This window comes from Fistularia commersonii, chromosome 33 (assembly GCF_037954325.1).
Source record: "Fistularia commersonii isolate RoL2024-O1a breed Wild chromosome 33, RoL_Fcom_v1.0, whole genome shotgun sequence".
Lineage (NCBI taxonomy): Eukaryota > Metazoa > Chordata > Actinopteri > Syngnathiformes > Fistulariidae > Fistularia > Fistularia commersonii.
Window position 1 is genome coordinate 5,412,225 of NC_141316.1, and position 19,793 is coordinate 5,432,017.

A 19,793-nucleotide genomic window follows, 5' to 3' on the forward strand; every position below is an offset into this window, starting at 1 on the left:
GAGTTACATTGTGTTGTTCAAGTGTTCCCTTTATTTTTTTGAGCAGTATATAAATATATATATATATGTGTGTGTGTGTGTGTGTTTTGTTTGTTTTCTGTTATTTTTCAGAAGACCGAGGCTGAGTCACACCTACTGCTCTCATTCCAAGTAAAGGCGGGGTCAGACAGATGGCACATCAGACTTTGAAAATTATTCACGAGTTATTATTCGGACACATTCCTTTGGCCGATGCTCACCTGGAAAGGTAAGAAAGTGGTCACAATTTACAGAATCAAAAGCTTTGTGCACAGCTCTACACTCTACATCCACGTCAAAATGATTCATTAGAAAGTCTGATTACTTAGATTTCTTATATTTAAAAATTGGAAGAATGTAAACCATAATCGATCACATTAAGGGTAAGAATCCCTAAATAGAGAAATAAAAGTAAAAGGCTCCACCTAGGGGTTTGGAGCTTCAAGTGGAGGACTCACGGAGAAACAAAAAACATGATGTTAAATAACACTTTCTTTTTCATTGCATATTTTCGCTTTGCCCTTTTTAAGTAAATTGATGAATAAAATACTTTCAACCTAGTTTTCATTAAATATTGACTGCTCTCCAATGAAATGACCACATCGATAATTAATTTCAACATATGTCCATTCTATGATTTTAACTGTGGGTGTTTCACAATACATCTCGGAAGACTGCAGCACGACAGCGTGATATTTGTTATTGTTATATTATATTTCCCCTTTCGATAGACCAAACTAGCAGCTTAATCAAACTGTGTCCTTTCTAAAATCTGAAAAAGACTCATCAACGTTCCCACTGTGTCCATTGGTGAGGGTAAAAAAAAAAAAAAAACAGGAAAAGCTCAAGGCTGCAGTAAAATGAAAGTGAAAGTACCGTATTCAGAGACAGCTGTGAGTTGCCACGGCGAGAGGGATTAACAGTCGTGTGAGTTACATGTTGTTTAACGTTGTTTTATTTAACGTTGTCACTCGAGTAGTGATGTTTTTTACTGTATGTTCTGATGTTTGCGAGAAAGGGCAAAGAGATTGTAATAATACATTGTGGTGTGGGACATTGTTTAGCACTTCACCTTAACAACAAAGAGGCTCCTTGTTGGATTTAAACAGGAGATCTTTGGGATCTTGTATTTTGAATTTGCATGTTCTCCCTACGTCTGAAAGCAGTCACCCTGAGCTGCCAATGTGTGGCAAATGTGGCAAACCTTAATTAATTACTGATGCGTTATTTTGTTACAAATTGATGATACAGGTACTGGCCGTGTCTGACAGTACAAATTGGTCAACGAATGGACTTATTAGCGTCTCTTGATAAAATTCACTTTAACCTGGCATATATTTGCAATTATTTTGACCAAAATGTTTTTATCTATCATTTATTTGTTTATGTTTCCGTTATCTATTCTTTTATCTATTTTTCTCGTGGCTCATTTGTTCATTTCTCTCTGGACTTCATGGAATTTCGTCTCTGAGTTTCGTTTCACCAGAAACACTGATTAGTTCCCCATCTTCATATGACAATCCATTTAAAGCAACATATTCCATGTGATACCAACTGCTCTGTCGCTGTTATTTATTCATATTTTTCATTTATTTATTTACTTTTACCAATGTTATCACTTTTATTTTATTTTCATTTTTACTATTTCTTTTTAAATCTATGTTTTGTGCAGACGTATATGTCTGTATGGTGTTCTTGAGTGTCAAGTTAGACAACTTAAACAAAATAATTGTTGTTTATTTGATTTCATTTTCCATTTTGCACTCAATGCCCTGCATGCAAATCAACAATAAGCTGAGAAAGCTGGGGCTCAACATCCACTTATTCCATAGACTGTGTTAGAAGTGAGGAAGTGAGGAAATGAGACGTGGTTGTTCTTGCTATTTCTCACAAGGGGGACTTTGTGATTCCAGGTTGCTTGATCACATCCGACTGCACTGGAGACACTTTCTCAGCCGCCCCACCTGCATCTACAGGCGCGGATCAGAAGACGGTTTAAAACAAAGTGACTGAGGTGGAGCAGGATGCAAAACATATCATATTACAAAACTCGCAGTCCAGTTTTAAGAATTAACCGTGAACACCATTCTTGTGTCCTCAGATCGTTATTTTGTCTGTCGCAAGTTTATTCACGAATACAAGAGTACCTATCAAGAGGAAATTTTTTGTCGTGTAAGTTTCAAGATCCTCCCAACAAAAAAAAAAAATCAGGTAGCAAAGCCATTGTGTTGCCCATATTCTACCAAGCTGTAACAAACACCCTTTTTTTTTTTTTTTTTTTTATTACAGGTGGAAAACTTCTCAACAGCATCAACTGACGACGGCATATTTGGTATTCGTGAAAATATTTCCATGCGCGCGAAAAGAACAAAACAAAACAATAACTGGAAAACCACACCTTGTGATACAGTTTGAAGCCTGATGTTTACTCCCAGCATGAACAGATTCAAAATTAGATACTTAACACCCCCTCTGCCAAGGGTATTTCAGATACTGGGTGAAAGTGCAAAAAATTATATTAAACAATATGTTACAACAAGTAAGAGAATGCAGGGCCTTGCAGATGAGCTGTCACTGTTATCTAAGCAAGTGATACAGGTACAGGGAGGCACATTGACGGCTAAAATGATAGGGGTTTTCCTAGGAGTATTAGGGATTCTGGTGATCGCTTCAGTTTTGACAACACGAGAAATAGAACTATCAGTCATCGTCAGGGCAAACACTGCAGCAGGAGGCCTTTTATTGGGATTGGCTGGATTCGCAATAACTATTTTGGCACACAAATACAATAGATATGAAAGTAGAAGATATTTAGAAAAAGCTGAAATGTTGGGAAGAGGATTCATGGCAATTGTTGACCAGCTTAAAGATGATCTGATAACCATTAAGGAGGCATCAAATGAACTGGATGAAAGTTCATCCTGGTTAAGCACAAAATTTGGACATCAGGTTGAAGCTCTGCTCAACACAACAAAACTAGAGAGCCTTGTTGCACAAACACATTACCTGAAAATAAAGTTCACATATGATGATAATGTATATTTGGGAGTCAGAGAAATTTTCAAGTGCTTCCTCCAAACCCAAGATGAGAAAGAGTTTGAGGAATGTGTCACAAATATGGCCTTTCTGTGTCAGAAAAGAGTCACGTGCTATGCAGCATTCAAGTTTCTGCTGAGAGATTTTGAAAAGGAACAGCTTGTTTTTGTCGAGGAACAACAAGGGACTTCGTTTCCTTTTTATAGCAAGATTTAAAGAAATCCATTTATTATTCACAGTTATCATTTTTGTAGCGAATAAGTCCATTTGTCACACACGGCTATAATGATCGGCCGAAGTTCTGCTGGTTGCTAGTTCCGTGGGAAGTGGTTTAGTTCTTCCACTTGGCAGTTTGCTGAGTCTTGATTTCTGCTGCGGGAAGAAGTTAAGACCATAGGACCTGTTTTGTTCCTGTTTGGTGTTTTGCAATGCAAAAGTAGATTTGCATCGCAGGTGTGCAGAGGATGTACCTGCACTGCCTGCATGATGCTATTTCAACAACATATATCAAAATCCTGCAGGGATGTACCCAGAGCATTTATATTATGCATCACCTTGAAGAATCTATTGTTTCTGAATGATGTCTATTACTTTGGAATTGTCTTCTGTCTACATGACTTTTGCTTTGACATCTTGGGGATCAATGTCCAACCTTGCGCAGTTGGAGAAGTTATTCAAACTCAACAATGCTCACCAGTATTTGATGAGCCTTTTTTAAAACTTGTTGGACTGTTCAATCTACTCCTCTGTAGTATTGTGAGGCTTCCAGCCATTGCTGATTTAGATATTGCTAAATACTACAACCCTATTCCATTATTTGAAATCTCTGGATTTTCCTCAATGGGGAATAAATGAGATAAAATATTGGGAGCCACTGCATAGTGCGCTATGTTTGTAAAGAAAATATATTTTTTGGTTTAATACAAGGCTGTTCTGTGCAGTTTGTTCTTATCCAACAAAATTGTTTTTGGTGAAGTCAATTTAAAATTGTAAAATGTGAGAAATGATCTGGCCTTTTTCTGGCCCTCGCCGGAATCGGACGAGAGATTCAACAATCGAGTTCGGGGGGGGGGGGGGGGGTTCTCGTCATTTCTCAAAACATTTCTTCTATTTGACCCCAGATTAGGGGGTAGCCAATTCAGAAAACATCCCGGTCATACTCAGAAGAAAAGAAGGGAGGGACGTGCACAAACTTTGCCTCTACAGGTCACAACATCTTAACTACGTCTGAATATAGCAACAGCCAGAGAGTTATGGGATGGAACTTTTGACATAATCAGCATTTTGCCTGGTCTTAGAACAAACTTCTCGCTTGTTCAGCTTTATAACCGGCAAAAACCCAAACGAACCCGGTCACCCTGTCATCTAACTTTTCACATGAGCGCGGATGTGAAACGTTAGACGAACCAAGCTACCGATCGCATCGTCGTTATGAAGTGATAACCTTAACTCGACTACGGGGCAGATAAACCTGCTTGTTTGCGGGCAAAAGAGATGCATTACAAAAAAATGTCACGCTGCGGCTGACTTCCAGACCCGTGTCATGTGTTTCCACTTTCGCCCGTGATTGCATTCCTCTTCATTATTCATTCGGAGTTGCAGCAGTGGCCAGCACTTGAGGGAAATGCCTTCCATGTGTCTCTAATTGCTGCAGTACAGGTATTTAACACAAGGTGAAGTCATTAACACATGGACACGCCGGTCTGATGGAGACCCCGTGTCATAGAGCAGACAACAACGCACCAGATGGTAAAACAAAGCGATGTTCACCCGCGACAAATGCAAAACCACAGGGGGGGAAAATTGACTAGTTATACAACGTCTGTAATTGTTGACTTTGACAATATGGGCTGATGGTGCATTGACAGAGAACAAGAAACTGAAAAGTTTCTCTTATTCTTAAAAGGGCAAATTTTCACCGATATAATTAACTTTATCATTATCATCATCATTATATGAATGCAGTTATATGAGTTAGTAGTTTACTGTTAATTTCTTTGATTACTCCTTTACTAGTACTTCATATACACATATATATATGTAATAATGCATTCATATAATGATGAAATGATACTCACTGAAATTCAGTTCCCAAGTCAACATCCCCACCTAGTGTTCAGTGGAAAATAAGCCGCTATAGAACCGCACAGGACGCGGAGGGGTGGCTGGAGACTGATGCGTCTGAACAGAAAGCTTGTCCATCAGAATTTTAGGAGACACTGTGGATGGAAGGCCCGAGAATATTGACGCTCCTTTTGTATGAACGGCGGCTGAAGCCGCTCTTCACTCGCTGAATTAAGTCTTTCCGGTGGGACGGTGCATTTTGAGTCCCTCCGTGACACGTCACGTAAGGAGCAAAGACCTAAACATGGATACGATCCTCTTTCTTTCCCCTTAGAGCCATCAAAGTGAGGCAGACAAACACTGGGAAGAGAGAACCTCTCCTCTGACTTAATATCTTGGGAGGGAATGATTCTGTTGTTAAAATCATGTGATTCTGATGAGCACTCCGACACCTTTTGTTCAACAAGTTAATCAATACACCATCAGGGTTTTTTTTTTCTTTTCTTTAAATTGTATTGTCCCAGATCCAGGCACCACACTACATTGCTCAGTTGCTTGGCAACTTGTAGACATGTCAGAACCTTCCCTTTCCCGTGCAAACTTTACTTACCGAGGCGCCGGTATCTACAAGACCGATTTTTCAACTTTCGGGTTCATTTGTTTCCGAGGTGCGCCGTCGCAGAACGAGGCGGCCGGGCGAAGCTGCGTCCGAAGGTTTCCCTTTAAGTGTATCCGATGGTTGCACATGTTGGGGGTAAACGTCCGAGGACGTCCCACACCTTACGGCTGTCCCACGCGTGACCTGGTGCCGGCTAAACGCTTTTAGCAGGGGTGAAAAGGGAAGGCGTCCGTCCTGAGAGGAGCTGCAGCGCTCACGTACATGAGACTTAAGCTTTGCGGGTTATTATTATGCAAATGAATCTTTTGGCCGGCGAGTAATCCTGTTGAACCATTATAGATACCAGTGTGACCTTGACTTTTCAATAATAAAAAAAAGGAAATGATCACTTTTTTTTTTCTTCAGCAAATCCAATCAGCAGTCGCCCTCATTCTGTTATTTATTGGCTAATATAATCTGTATCTTATCTGTGGGAGCGATGAGGACGGGCCCTGCTCACTGCCGGCCCTAAATGTGAGTAATGGGCCTGTAAATGAGGGGATCATCATCCTGGATGTGTAATTCGATTAACGACAGGGAGGAGCATTGATCAGGGACGATTTGGAGAATTCGATCCTCTATTGTCGCGTTTGTGATTGATTGGGGATGATCCGGGCTTCATTTGGATAAACATAAACACGCGGTTGGCAGTGTGTGTGTGTGTGTGTGTGTGTGTGGGGGGGGGGGGGGGGGGGGGGGTCACGATGACGCAGGCGTGTTGTGGGCCGCGGACGCGCACCGTTTTGCGTCACGGCGCCGCCACTCCGTTTACTCTCTCGCCACTGGCCTCATACTGATAACAGGCAGGAGAAACACGTGACGGAGAAAGTTTATTTGATCGGCGTAATAAACCAATAAGGATACATCTGCAGAAATCTTATCTTATCTAAAAGCACCATAACGAATTAATGTAAGTTGTTTTTTTTTTCTTTTTTTTTCATGGCACAGGTGACGAAAACACTTATGTTGACAAGTGTGCGCCAAGAAAGAAAAATAGGTATAAAGCATAGTAGAGGGGGGGTACATGTGATTTAGTTCCAGCAGGGCAAATAAACCCGCTGGAAGCGACTCTCGGCTCATTTTCACCTTTCCTTTGTGTTCGGTTTGTCCTCCTGCACTATCAATCACACCCCGATCATCCCATCTGCCCATCAAAAGCCGCCGGGTCGCCCTTTATCCCCCGCAGTCCCGCAGGTGCGCCTTCAGTCCGGGCTGCAATGCGCGCTCCGTGTCCGCGCCTCTGGCTCGTCCTCAGCCTGCAGCTGCAGCTGAGGAGCGTCGTCCCGCTCGCCCCGGAACCGGCCGGCGAGCTGGACCTGCCGCTCCACCTCGCCCGGGGACTCCGGGGCCCCGCCGGGGCTCCGCGCAAGAAGGCGCCTCGGTTCATGTTGGATCTGTTCAACGCCGTGTCGGTGTTCGACGGGACCACGAGGAGCCAGAAGGAGATCTTGGAAGGAAATATTGTGCGGAGTTTTGAGGACAGAGGTAAGGAAAAAAAAAAAAAAGAAGTACGTTTTGTGGACTTTATGCCGTGCGTCATTGAGCCTCAGTGTCCGGGCACGCTGGTAATTTGATGAATGTTATATTTATTACACACTTCACTGTCTAATAGTGTCTATTGAAACCTCAGATACTCCATTCAAAGTGATTTCTTGTTTTAGAATAATATTTGTTATTTTTGGAACAAACTTTAGAATTATTTTGATTCATTTGGAATATTGTAATGATATTTAATTACACTGCACTATCTAATAATATCTATTAAACCCTCAAATATTGTATTAAAAACAATTTCTTGTGTTTACAATTATAACCATCAGAATATTGTTTATTATTTTTGGTCGTTTTTTTTTAACTGTTTAGATTAATTTGGAATAATATTCTCATATTTGAATTGCACTGCACTGTCTAATGGTGTCTACAATAATTTTTTCCTCCTGTTTATGATTATGTATTATTCCTAGAACAATATGTTTTATTTTAGAATAATTTTTAGACTGATTTAAATTGCTTTGGAATTCTTTTCATGTTTAAATCACTTCAAATTAAAACAATTTCTTGGTTTGATAATGATACATACTGTTAAAATAATATTTGATATTTTTTTATTATTTTTTAGAATTAATTTGATATTTTTAGAGTAATATTCTTATATTCAAATTACACTGCACTGTCTACTAGTGTTAAAACGTCAAATACTTTATTTAAAACAATTTCTGGTGTTCAGAAGAATATTTTCAGAATAATATTTTTTATTTTAGAATACTTTTTGGAATCGATTTAATTAAATTTTTTTTTTTTTTTTTTTTTCATTACACAGCACTTTCTAATAGTGTCTACTAAAACCTCATATACCAATTTCTTGCTTTATGTATGATATTATAGATTGACACAAATAGTTATAACTTTTAAAATTATATTTAAAATGTTTTAATTTTTTTTAGAATAATATTCTTATATCTAAATTGCACTACACTGTCTTATAGTGTCCATTTAAATATTTTATCAAAACAAATTATTGTGTTTTGAATCATGTCACAGTTTTAGAAAAATATATCAGTATATCACTTTTATAATCTAGCTTATTGTAGGATAATATTCTTATATTTAAATCACACTGCACTGTCTCGTAGTGCCTATTAAGATGTCAAATGCTCCATCTGAACGCAATTTCTTGTTCACTTTTAGGTCAGGCCGGAGAGAGATTTCACTTCTTCAATCTGTCTTCTTTCAGCCGAGGGGAGAAGATGATTAAAGCTGAATTCCGATGGTTCAGAAAGAAACAGAAGCTGTACATGGGAAAGTCCTACGGCCATCATTTCTATAAGGTAAAATATCCAAGGCAGATTGAGAGGTTCTGAGAAACATCGTTCTTCCTGACTGACAACTTACTTCTACTGTGTCTCTGCTTTAGGTGGATCTGTACGAGGTTCTGGAGAGTGAAGTGATGCCATGGAGGGGGAACCTCATCACCTCCAGGCTGGTGCCTCTCTACACCCAGGGATGGGAGGTCTTCAATGTCACGCAAATGGTTCTGCTTCGTTTTTTTTTTCGTAAACAAATCGATTCATCCATTTATTTATTCATTAAACCGTTGCCATCGCATATCCGTCAGGTGTCTAGATGGATCTGCAACAGCCAGGAGAACAACGGCATCCTGGTGGTGACGACCTTCCCGTCGGGTAACTGGATGGACTCTGTGGTTTCTTCCAATCCGAAGAGAGAGATGATCGACACGAGCGCCTACCTGGTCATCTTCTCGGACGACGGGAGGGTGGAATCATCGGGACAGCCATACCCGGGTAAGGATATTCGGATGAGGTCCCCGGTATGCTTCCGGCAGCAACCGGTTCCCCGGTTTCCCCCTAACAGTCCAAACACGATCGGAGATCCTCAATCGTCCAGACGTGTGAATAAGAGAGTGTATGGTTGTATGTCTCTATATGATGCGTAAAATATCCATAATATGCATATGGGAACATAGCTCAGAGACCCGTCTCTGTTTCTGCATCCCAGTCTTGCAAAATCTAGCCGTGCCTATTTTTCTTGATGCAACTTTAGAAGATGTCCTGCAGGGCAATTTTTATGAGCACATTTGCTCCAAATGTGTGATGACCTCCTGTTGTTTAGGTCCTTTCCAAGCTGGAGCGCATGAGCTCCACGGCCACAACCACAGGAAGCGACGTGGAGTTCCTTCTTTCTTACCTAAAGGCCACTCCCAACCGTGTCAAAGGGTTCCCCTCTTCGTCGACTTCGAGGAGATCGGCTGGTCGGGCTGGATCATCTCCCCCCGGGGTTACAACGCTCACAACTGCAAAGGCTCCTGTCCGTTCCCCCTGGGGGGAAGCCTCAAGGCCACCAACCACGCCACGGTGCGCTCCATCATGCACGCGCTCAAGCTGTCGTCAGATGAAGTGGGCGCTCCCTGTTGCGTGCCCGACAGACTCCAGTCCATTAGTTTGTTGTATTTTGATGAGGAGGAGAATGTGGTGCTGAAGCAGTACGATGACATGGTGGCACTGAGCTGCGGCTGCCACTGACTGCTGCTGCACTCTATTTCATACGGGGACAATAAGGGATGTTATTACTTTGAGAAACAAAACACATTTTCCATGACTTTTCTCTCCTTTAGATGAGAAACTTAAGAAGTGCAATTTATGAAACTGCTTTGCTGATGTTGTGGTATGAAATTGTTCTAAATGTTGCAGTTCGGGACTAAAATATGGATTTAAATTGATGTGGATCTTCCCGAATGCATCGGTTGAGTCAAATTAATTGCTGTGTCTCGCCATCTGTCAGTATCATAATGAGATTCTTATTCTTACTTTTACCTCATATTGATTCCCATTACTTCTCTTCATCATCTACTGTGTTTAATTTATGAACTAAGATTTTTGTGTGTCAAAAAATTAAAGGAAAAAAGACAGTTCACTTCAAGGTGATAAAAAAAGCAAATATATAATTACCCCTCTCGTCTTTTGTGCTATGAGTCTGTCAGACAATTGAGGCGTGAATTAGCCAAAAACTGGATTATCCCCTGCTGCTCAGATACATATGCCATGTATCACGCTCATCCAAATGATGTGGCGAAGTAGTTTTGCATTGTTTTTCTCTGTCCGTCGTCATTTTGGTGAAAGAAAAAAATGAAAATATATTCTAAAGTAAACATCTTTGAGCAGTGACTCCGTGACCTAAGTTGGGGATTTAGAGAATCTGATGCGAACGGGATTTAATTTTCCAAAAAACGGTGACCAACAGAAGTAAAGCTAAGATAGCAAAAATTGTCAAAGCACCACAAATCAATCAGTAATCTGTAACAGCAGTTGTTTTTTATTGGAATGGATCACAGACACAACACAGCCCTGCTTTACTGTTGCTTTTAAAAAAAATGCCGATGCAACAAACTTGCAAAAAACCCTTCTCTGTCATGTCCTCTGCTTTCTCAAAAATCACAACTCGCCTGATCTCCGGTTCAATCTGTTAGTCTGAAATACATCACGCGTATTGATCAGGTTTAATGTCAGCATGCAAAACCTTCAAAATTTAGTTTCGTTGATGTGATCGGTTGAGATTATAAAACAATTCAATCGTAATGAGGCATTTTCGGTGCTTATTGCTCATTTCAATTGTGCTTCATGAGAACATCAGTAGCTGGAAACTGTCTTGTTGAGAGAGAAAAAACGTGACAAGAATTTGAAAATAACAAAACAAAAGGCGCGATATCCGAAAATTGGTGCAAAGGCAAACACCCCTTCACGTAATTATAACAAACTCTCGACATTTACAATTAATATTCAACATTTACATCCGACCGCACCTCCTCTGTTTACACAGAGAAAAGGGTGACATCACATATGTAGATCGTCCAAGTCCCGTATGCTTCACATACAAATTTCACATTATCTTACATTAGTGCTTCAGCTCAAATTCAGAAAGCATTCAATAACATTCATTCCTCCCTAAAGGCATATTCAAAACGTTCAAGTCTTTAATCTTACAAAAAAAACAAAAAAACAAAAAGAAACAAAACCTACAAAGCAGCTTCGGTGTCGAATAAATCAAACATGGGATCAAAAGTCCGAAGGGAAAATCCAACCTAAAATACAGCTGTTTGTGACAGAGTATCTTACTTCCTGTATATTTGGCGAAAAAGGTTCGGTTGCATTGAATTCTAACACTTCAGTGTTGTGTCCTGGCTAAAATTTCTCAAGAAAATGAGGAAAACGCAACGTCAAGTAAAATTCAGGTGAAAGAAGAAACTCTTGGAACAATATAAATCTAAACTAAAATAAAGAAAGAATCAGGATGTCGATTTATATTTCCCTCTCCTCCCCCACATCCTATCAGCTTGGACAGTCCACTTCTTCGGTGCCAAGGAACTCTCCTAGCATGTGGTCATGCTGACCGTACACCGGCTCTAAATATGGCTGCCCCTCTTTACAGTGGATTTTTCTTGACCTTTCTAGGTGCCTCGGTTCTTCCGGCTCCACGTGAGCCGCTTGCACGGTAGCTTTCCGAGCCATGGGTGACAGAGGGACGGGGACAAAGCCATGGTACACAACCAGTGGTGGTGTTAAAACCTCCATGGGTGAAGCCTGGAGAACAGCACTCTCTGAGGGTTGGACGGGCAGCTGCACGTAGCTCCCTGTTTCAGGATCGAAGAAGGTTTTAGTCTTGACTTGTACAGGCATATCCACAAAGAAGTACTGTCCGGAGTCCGGATCCTGGAGGAGTTTCCTTTGAGTTATGGGGAAGGACTGGGCGACGATTGCGTGCTCGATGCTCGACTGGCGGGACAGCTGGCTGGTGTGGCTAGTGTGACTAGTGTGGCTAGTGTGGCTGGACTGGCGGGATAAGGCTGAAGGTGGAGGGAGCTCAGGAGTGTATGCGTCAATACTGTGACTCCTTCTAAGTGGCTTTTCTACACTTTGCTTTTCTTTTTCTCTGGGACGGCCTCTTTGCTGAAACTCATCCATGATGGACTTTTCGATGCGCAGGCTTCTGGGGTCGAGCTTCTCGCTTAGCGGTACATCGGCGCTGAGTCTGCGTTCGACTTTATGTCCGATGTACCTATCGATGCTTTGTGAGCGGTTGTACATTTTTCCCGGCACGGCTCTTTCGCCCACCTGGGCCTTGTACACAGGTACGTTACTGATGATCCTATCGCAACTATAGTGTCTCGACTCCGGCTTATCTCTACTTTGTCTGTTGCTGCTGCGCCCTTGACGTTCTTTTGCAACTCTACTCAAGGGTTCATTGTGGTTGCTTTCGACTGAATCATCGCTCTGCCTTCGAGTCTTGGAGTGGGTTTCACTGTGGTTGTTTGCTTTTTCACGGATCTGTTGCTCCCTTCTGTCATCGCTGTTTCTGCCTCTGCGATGAGTATCTTCCACCTTCTCTCTCTGTTTGTCCTCGCTGCACTGGCCATTTCTGCTGCCTCTGAGCTCCGGTTTGTCACTCTTGTGTCCATCACTTTTGTTTTTACCGCTGCTTTGTGATGACTTATGTGCTCCCTCCTTCTTCATTCTTCTGTTAGTCAGCTTCATCGCTTTGAGAACGGCCTTCTCGCTTTTGGGTAGAATGGCCGGAGGTCTGGGTAGCCCTGTACTGCAGGTGGACCCGGAGCCTTCACTGGGAACTTTTGGTACTGCCTTCTCTGCTGGTGCTTCATTGTTTACTCCATCTGCTGGTGTAACGGCGCTTGTTGTCAAACTCTCCAATCCTTCAGATGAAGGACTTAAGCCTGAAAATCTCTCTTCCTCATGCGGGACTGCAAGGAAGTCTCCAACCTGGGGTTTCTTTGGGTTTTCTCCTCGTCCATTTGGAAGCAATGAAAGTGGTAGTTGTGATGGGTTTGGCAAAACCTCCTTGGGCTTCAAGAAGTGCTCACTTGAGGTGCTTCTATCGGTTACAGATTCATCAACTGTTGGGAGCTCGGATTTTTCCTTCATTTGATGTAACTCCTCGTCCCCCCTTTCAGAACCACTCAGACTGCTTCTTGGTGACCAGGGTTGTGCAGCTTTCCTCAGCTTATTGCTAAATGTATTGTCTTTGATTTTAAATAGTGCGGGGATCCCCAAAGTTGGGGAAAAAGTATCAGAAGGTGACATTGGTATTTGAGTATCCTGAGTTAAATTGCCAGCAGTAATGGTATTCTCCACCTCTTTGCTTTCCTTGTGCAGAGCTATTTTTACTTCTTCTTGGGGAGATTTCGTCAATTGTTTAATGGACTGCGACTCACTTTCTCTAACACTTAAAGAATGCCCCACTTCTCGCTTCGTAGTATCAGGTTGTGAGTAGACTGAAACATGTTCTGCTCTCTCTTCAACTCCTTCCTCCTCCACAATTAAATTCTCCAGAGACTGGTACATGTTCGACTCTGTCTCATTATTTCTGTGCATTGCACTCTCCGCAGAAAAATAGGAGGATTTTGAAGATAAACTAGCTTGATCTGGTGGGCTCTGACAGGCAGCTATGCCATTAACAAGAAGTAAAGGTGATATTAGATTCCTTGAGCTCTCGCTGTCAGCCTCTGCTCTTAAAGTCACCTCATCACTCGCTTTGTGCATTTTGTCAGGTTCTACTGTGACACCATTTGTTTCTGCATTGTCATTAGGTGCAACAAACGGGTTTTTTTGCTTTATCTTGCTTTTTTCCTGTGCCTTAACATGGCCGTTGAGGCATACTGCTTCCACGTTATTTGCAGTACTATCACTTTCACCTTTCTCATATTCTTGATATTTTGAAGGTAAGACGGCTTCGCGTTTCACTTTATCAGTTGCAAGAACGGATTTAAACTCTGCGCTGTTAAGCCTGACCCTGGTCTCGTGACCGGAGCTGGTTTCGCTTCGGCTCAAAAAGACTTCCTCATTGAAAAAGTCGTTAGCAAAGTTATGACGTTTTAAGCTTGTTTCCGCCTCAAATGGAACCTCAGCATTTTCATGCTCTTCTACTCCATCTCCCAAATGATCCTTGATAAAGTGTTCATCATCTCTGTGCCCTCCTCTTTTGCTCCTTGGAGGAATAGAAGGAGCATCTAACTTTATGCTTTCATCGGTCAGATTCCCTATATTATCTTCGGACGGTCGACTCGTCGCATCATTCATATTCACAAACTCCGAATTACAGACAGAACTATAGTTTTCAGCGAGCTCGTTCACGTGTTCAGCCTTAGTTTTTACCAGCGGATTCAGCTCATTGCCGGCCTTGTCAAGTCCAAGCGGAGCTGCTCGAATGCCCGATCTGTGACTTTCACCGGGCTCTGTTTGGGCGAGGATCTGTCTCATGTGATTGTGGTCTCTCAGGTCACCTAATCTCTCCCTTAGGTCTGTTTCTTTCCACGCACAAGCTGCTGCGATTTGATTTTTGTTGATCTCTTTCATAGAATCATTTAAAAATGCTTTACTTTGCTGCACACTTGTATCGACGCCGTCACCTCTTTCCTCACACTCTGTAATTTCATCAGCTTTGTTTCTTCTTGTCTCCCTATCTGAGATGATTTCTTCTAGTGCCATTTTTGCTTTATCATAATTATCATTGATAAGGGCTTTGTTAACAAGGACGTTACTGTCCCTTTTTGTGAAAGCGTCCTGCTTGCTCTGCTCCTTCTCTTTCTTTGCAAATATTTCTCTCTTAGCAAACGTATTCCCTCTCATGGACAACATGCCTTTCTTGATATTCCTCAGCTCCCTTGAGATCAAATCAGATTTTGCTCTTGCCTCTTCATCAATGTTATCAATATCCACTTTATTCTTCGCATTCTCGCAAATGCGATCACCAAGCCTTGCTCTCTCCAGCTCTTTCAATGCATGCAAATCATCAATTATATGTTCACTATCCTTGATTTTTCTTATTTGCATCTCTTCAGCTTCCTTCTCTGTTCCCGTTTTCACTTTCACATCGCCTTCAACGTACTCATCCCCTCGTTCATTCTCCGTCACCGTGTATCTATGATATTTGATGTAATTGTTCTGTCTTGCTGAAAATATGTGTTTGGCTTTCTCTTGTTTTTGGGGAGATTCAGTATCTCTCTCTGTTTTTGTCTCCTCCGAATCACCATCGGCAGTTTCTGTTTTCTGTTTATCAAGAGTAATCTGGAGATCAGACATTGCAAAAGTTCTCTTAGGAACTGGCGGGGGATCTTTCTTGACAATCTTGTCAGTGAGCGTCGTACCTGTGACTTCATCTCTGCTTTTAGACGGAACGTTATTTCCCGTTGTCGAGATCTCCCTCTCGCTGCTAATTGTTTCCATCGAACATTGAAGTCTATCATCGATTTCTGTTTCCCTGTTTTCATTTGTGACTGCGATAGGTTTTGGGATGCTTTCTGACTGTGCTAATAGTGCTTTATTTTTTGCCGCATTAATAGCTTCCCTTGCAGCTCTGATCACATCAATTGTTTTCATATGTTGGCCACTCATATCTTTATCCCTAGAGCTAGCAGGGAGTGATCCAGAATCTTTCATAGGCACTTTTGCATGGTCTGGTACATTAAGTGGTTTCTTCCCCGTTGATACACTTGATGACAACCCCTTTTTCTCAACGGCATGTGGTGAAATTATGGGCGAACAAACATTGTTGACATTTAAAGTATTTGGTGAAAGCTTTGTGTTTTTTGGAGAAAGTTCTTTTTTTGGCATAAGTTGTGAGAGTTCATTTGTCTCAGTCGGTTGTGCAACGTCCACAAGAGCAGTGGTGCTCTGAGGGACTTGGAGATATTTCATATTGCCATCAACAGGGCTGGCCTTCTTGTACAAATTTAGGGAGGGATAGTTTTGCTTTTTAGTAACAGAATTTTTGCTCTTTTTGGAGTGTAATACAAGCGAGATGGGATTCTCTTCACCTAGGCTACTATTGCCAGCTTCCCGTTTGGATTGCAATAAATTTGACAATAGATAGTCATCTGACAGAGGCCCATCACCATCAAGCTTGGCGGGACAAGCAGTCGGAGAGCCGGCAGAATCTAAAGCCGGACTGGAAACTACGAGTTCATCTTTTAAAGTGGCCGGGGAGCTGAGACTAGGTGCGTTGGTGTCCGAGCCAAGATCTGAATTTTGCTGGCTATCTAATTGCGGAGATTGACTGCAACGCTCAGGCACTTCTGAAGTTTTGAATTTAGGTGGGCTGTAACGGCTTTTTACCCTTTTCCTGTTATCTTTGAGGTTGAAGAGGATGCTAGAGGCAAGTGACTTGTAGTTGTCTCGTTTGATTGGAGGCTCTGGGGTCAGTTTGGCCTCCGAATGGGGCCTTCGTGGAAGGTCAAGCGCAGAAGGGGAAAAAACGGTTTGGAGGATTTCTGACGTTTCGGTCGGCTGTCTGGAGGGAATGATGGGAGTCATTAACTGGCAGATGCTGAACGGAGTAGAGGCTAAAGAACTGACTTCCTCAATTGCTTTCACTTCCACAGACCTGGCTTCATTTTTGATCAATGAAATATTTTCAGCCACTGTTGACAAAGTGTTATCCTGAGGCAGCATCCCAAGCTGGCTAACCATGGTGACACTGTTTGTCCTTGACCTGGTCCTCCTCCACGGGGCAGAGTTCCCATCGGCTCCACTTGACAAGCACCTTTTCGGAGCCTCCACAGCCAAGGGCTTTGGCAAGATCTTTGGTGGTGAACGGGGAGGAGCGGGCTTAGGAGCGATGGGTGGAGGGGGCTCAACTACGTCTTTCTGGCAAGACTGTGTTTCCTCTGTCTGCTGTTTCTTTTTTGTGTGCGTCTCCGTCAGCTCTTTGTAAAATGGTAGGTCATACCATTTCGGGATGTTATCTGTTGGGAGAATGGATGTGTCCTCTTGGCTGAAAGTGAACCGGTTCAAATCTCTCCATGCTTGGAAAGGGCTAAACTCACTGTGAAGGAAAAAGTTTTTAATGTTTAGCTTCCTAATTTTAATGGTGGATTTCCCATTTTTTACCTTAGACAATTTCCCAGAGGATACATCGCTCCCTGTTTTGTTTAAATGTTCACCGGGGTAATTTCTACGATGATTCTTGTAATGTCCATCCGTAAGATTGCTGTGATAATCCGAGGAGAATTCCGACAGTTCTCTTTGGATGCTTCGAAGAGCCGACTTATCCCACGATTCACCGTTAGAGTCTGTGGCACCACCGTTTTTGATTAACATCCCCTCACAACCTTCTTTTGTGGCACTTAATGCCTTGAGAAAAGACGACATGTGGGATATATTCTTCTGTTGCTGTTGGTTCCATGGCTGAGCATCACTTTTGTCCTTTTTGTTTTGTCCTTGTTTTTTAGATTCCTTATGATGATGGCTTTTTTTAAGAGGTTCACCCGCCAAAGGTTTGTGGCAGCTGAAAGGCGAGTATCCATGCAAGATGTCATCACTGTAGACCGCGTCGTCTCCAACGCAGAGACTTCGGAAAGCTCGATCGGTGAGAGTGCTAACCTCACGATCGGTTTCGTCCATGAATAAGTCAGTGAAGCCATTGGGGAAGCGATGGTGGAGCATGCTTCCCATCCGGTGGCTCATGTGTCGCTTTTCCACACAGCTCATAGTGTCAACAAGTTCTTTCTGTCTTGTGCATCACCTGTGTTTCACCTCCGCGAGCCCCGTCGATCCCTCAGTTATCGTGCAGCTCAGACTGACATCCGAGAATAAACATCCTAAGGAGAATGAATAGCAAAATCATTGTCAAGGACGTGATTTTGGGCAAATGCTGAAAGCAGTTATTATTTGAGCATTCGCGACTTAGAATGCAGCAGAAAAGTTTTTATTGACATGACTACTATAAATGGTTTTGAAGTGTATCCACACCAATGACCTTTACGTACATGACATGTGCCGTCTTCGGCCATGCTGTCACTATGCAGGCAGCAGACAAACACTTCATACCAAGCACTTGTCTATTTAAAGCACTTTATGGTGCCTTAAACTGCGAGCACTGTTCGTGGTTAAACTGCTTATAGTGCATATATAAAGGGAAAATATAACATGACTGTGTGTGAGAACTAAAGGAAAATCCAAACTTCCCTTCGGTCCTGGAAATTGTTTTTTTTTTTTTTTTTGGGGGGGGGGGGGGGGGGGGGGGGGGGGGACGGATTTACAATAGCAATTAATGTATTTCAGGAAAGCTTTGGAACAATGTGTGAGCCAGGAGGTTTACACATAGTGCAGAAAATGCAAGTAGATCATCACATTATTTATGCCTCAGCAGCAGCTGCTCTACTGTATCTTACTTTAGCTATCTGGGTGAGGTCCTAGAATAGCTCATTAACCCATTTATATGTCCTGACCTGGGAGCACAGCCACCAACATATCACTCAACTCTTCAACTATCTCACAATCAGATGCCCCCTTATAAGTAGTTATAGTTTATTCATCTTCTGTCAGCGTGGTTGTATTCTATTTTATCTGTAATTGAGAAGTACCCTAAAATCAATGCCAAATGCAGCCACTGTTTACAGTCATAGGGGACACATAAACAAATACAGGTTGCTATATTAACTAAACGCTAAATAACAAATTATGATACACATTACTGAACCTTTGCTCCACTTTTTTTAATGATTATCTGTGACTGTACTGTACTGTTTATCTCAATTTCCAAACTGCTTTGGCTTTCCAGGAGATGTTGGCAGCCAACCGCTCACAGAACTTGAGAAGCTACCAAGGTACTTTCCCAGCATCTGCTTTTATGTTTATTCCCAAGGAAGTAGTTCGCCTATCTTATTCATCTGCGTGGAAGTGCGAAATTAAAAAATTAAACGTCAAATTAACCCCTATTATTGAGATGTATTGATTGTGATAGCGGAGACAGAATAACAAAACGAAAAGCTGTATCTCAATACAGTGTTGACAGTTTGCTCCTCAATAACTGACCAGTCCCATACAAACACTGTTCCCTCACCTTGGTGATGGGTCTTGTCATGCAGAGAACCGAGGTTTAGTCCAGACAGCGACACATATCCTCAGCATAGAAGAAACGTATCCTTTGCAGATCCACCACCTGGAAAAATAAGTCATTGTCAATTGAGGCCCTTCCTGGGTAAACTTTTCATTTTTCTTTTTTTTTTGTTAACAAAGTCAAAACAAAGCGAAAACTCACTGGATTCAAGCCCTGAGACCCATGTTCAACCGCAGTGGTGTGGCCAGGCTCCTGATAGCAAGCACAGAATATACCAAAATAGATCCGCAAGTTGGTGTGGCCAAACTGAGTAGCGACACGCCATGCAGCTAGGTAGCCTCATATTGGAATAAGCGGTGGGTGTCAAGTGGCAAGGCAGGGCAGTGAGATGAAATGGACACTGTCATTGGTTATTTTTGTAACTGAGTGGTACAAGCTTGTGGGCTAAAGCATGATCCTTCTCTTTTCTGTTGGGATCCTTCACTGGGAAGACAGCGGAGTTCCCTGTTGTTTAAGATGAGACATTGGTCTTAAAGTCCTTATGGACATTTGGGATTTGTGAAGTCATTCAAATTCCAACATCATCAGTAATGTTTTTTGTTATTGTATCAGACTGTCTTGATGACACTGTTGGAGACAGCATTATTAATAT

At 42.1% G+C, this 19,793-nt stretch overlaps 2 protein-coding genes and 1 long non-coding RNA gene across 6 annotated transcripts; 2 read left to right on the forward strand and 1 right to left on the reverse strand.

Annotated features, from left to right (window-relative positions):
- Positions 1-915: 915 nt before the first annotated feature.
- LOC147214746 (uncharacterized) lies at positions 916-3,335 on the forward strand. Its single transcript, XR_015104287.1, has 4 exons — positions 916-945; positions 1,932-2,032; positions 2,120-2,190; positions 2,308-3,335. It is a non-coding gene; the product is annotated as an uncharacterized LOC147214746 (long non-coding RNA).
- Positions 3,336-5,439: 2,104 nt separating this feature from the next.
- Positions 5,440-10,235, forward strand: LOC147214747 (bone morphogenetic protein 2). 4 transcript variants are annotated; one of them, XM_086140371.1, is made up of 8 exons: positions 5,440-6,018; positions 6,143-6,250; positions 6,725-6,773; positions 6,935-7,261; positions 8,465-8,604; positions 8,691-8,807; positions 8,892-9,078; positions 9,407-10,235. In XM_086140371.1, exons 3-8 carry the CDS (start codon positions 6,740-6,742, stop codon positions 9,814-9,816), a joined length of 1,215 nt encoding a protein of 404 aa, XP_085996497.1. In that variant the 5' UTR covers positions 5,440-6,018; positions 6,143-6,250; positions 6,725-6,739; the 3' UTR covers positions 9,817-10,235. The 4 variants fall into 4 exon arrangements, with proteins under 4 accessions (XP_085996497.1, XP_085996495.1, XP_085996496.1 ...); XM_086140369.1 differs by having other exon boundaries at positions 5,440-6,250; XM_086140370.1 differs by lacking the exon at positions 6,143-6,250.
- A 351-nt stretch (positions 10,236-10,586) lies between these two features.
- Positions 10,587-19,494, reverse strand: LOC147214748 (uncharacterized). The gene is made up of 3 exons (XM_086140367.1): positions 19,343-19,494; positions 19,145-19,243; positions 10,587-17,900 (listed from the first exon to the last, which is right to left on the reverse strand). The coding sequence occupies exon 3, from the start codon at positions 17,788-17,790 to the stop codon at positions 11,620-11,622; it is 6,171 nt and encodes a 2,056-aa protein (XP_085996493.1). The 5' UTR covers positions 17,791-17,900; positions 19,145-19,243; positions 19,343-19,494; the 3' UTR covers positions 10,587-11,619.
- Between the last annotated feature and the right edge of the window lie 299 nt (positions 19,495-19,793).

Coding starts and splice junctions, on each gene's coding strand:
- LOC147214748 (XM_086140367.1), bottom strand. CDS start 17,790: ATGAGCTGTGTGGAAAAGCGACACATGAGCCACCGGATGGGAAGCATG.
- LOC147214747 (XM_086140368.1), top strand. CDS start 6,716: ATGGCACAGGTGACGAAAACACTTATGTTGACAAGTGTGCGCCAAGAA. Junction 8,605..8,690: donor ACGGCCATCATTTCTATAAG/GTAAAATATCCA, acceptor TCTCTGCTTTAG/GTGGATCTGTACGAGGTTCT. Junction 9,079..9,406: donor ATCGGGACAGCCATACCCGG/GTAAGGATATTC, acceptor CCTGTTGTTTAG/GTCCTTTCCAAGCTGGAGCG.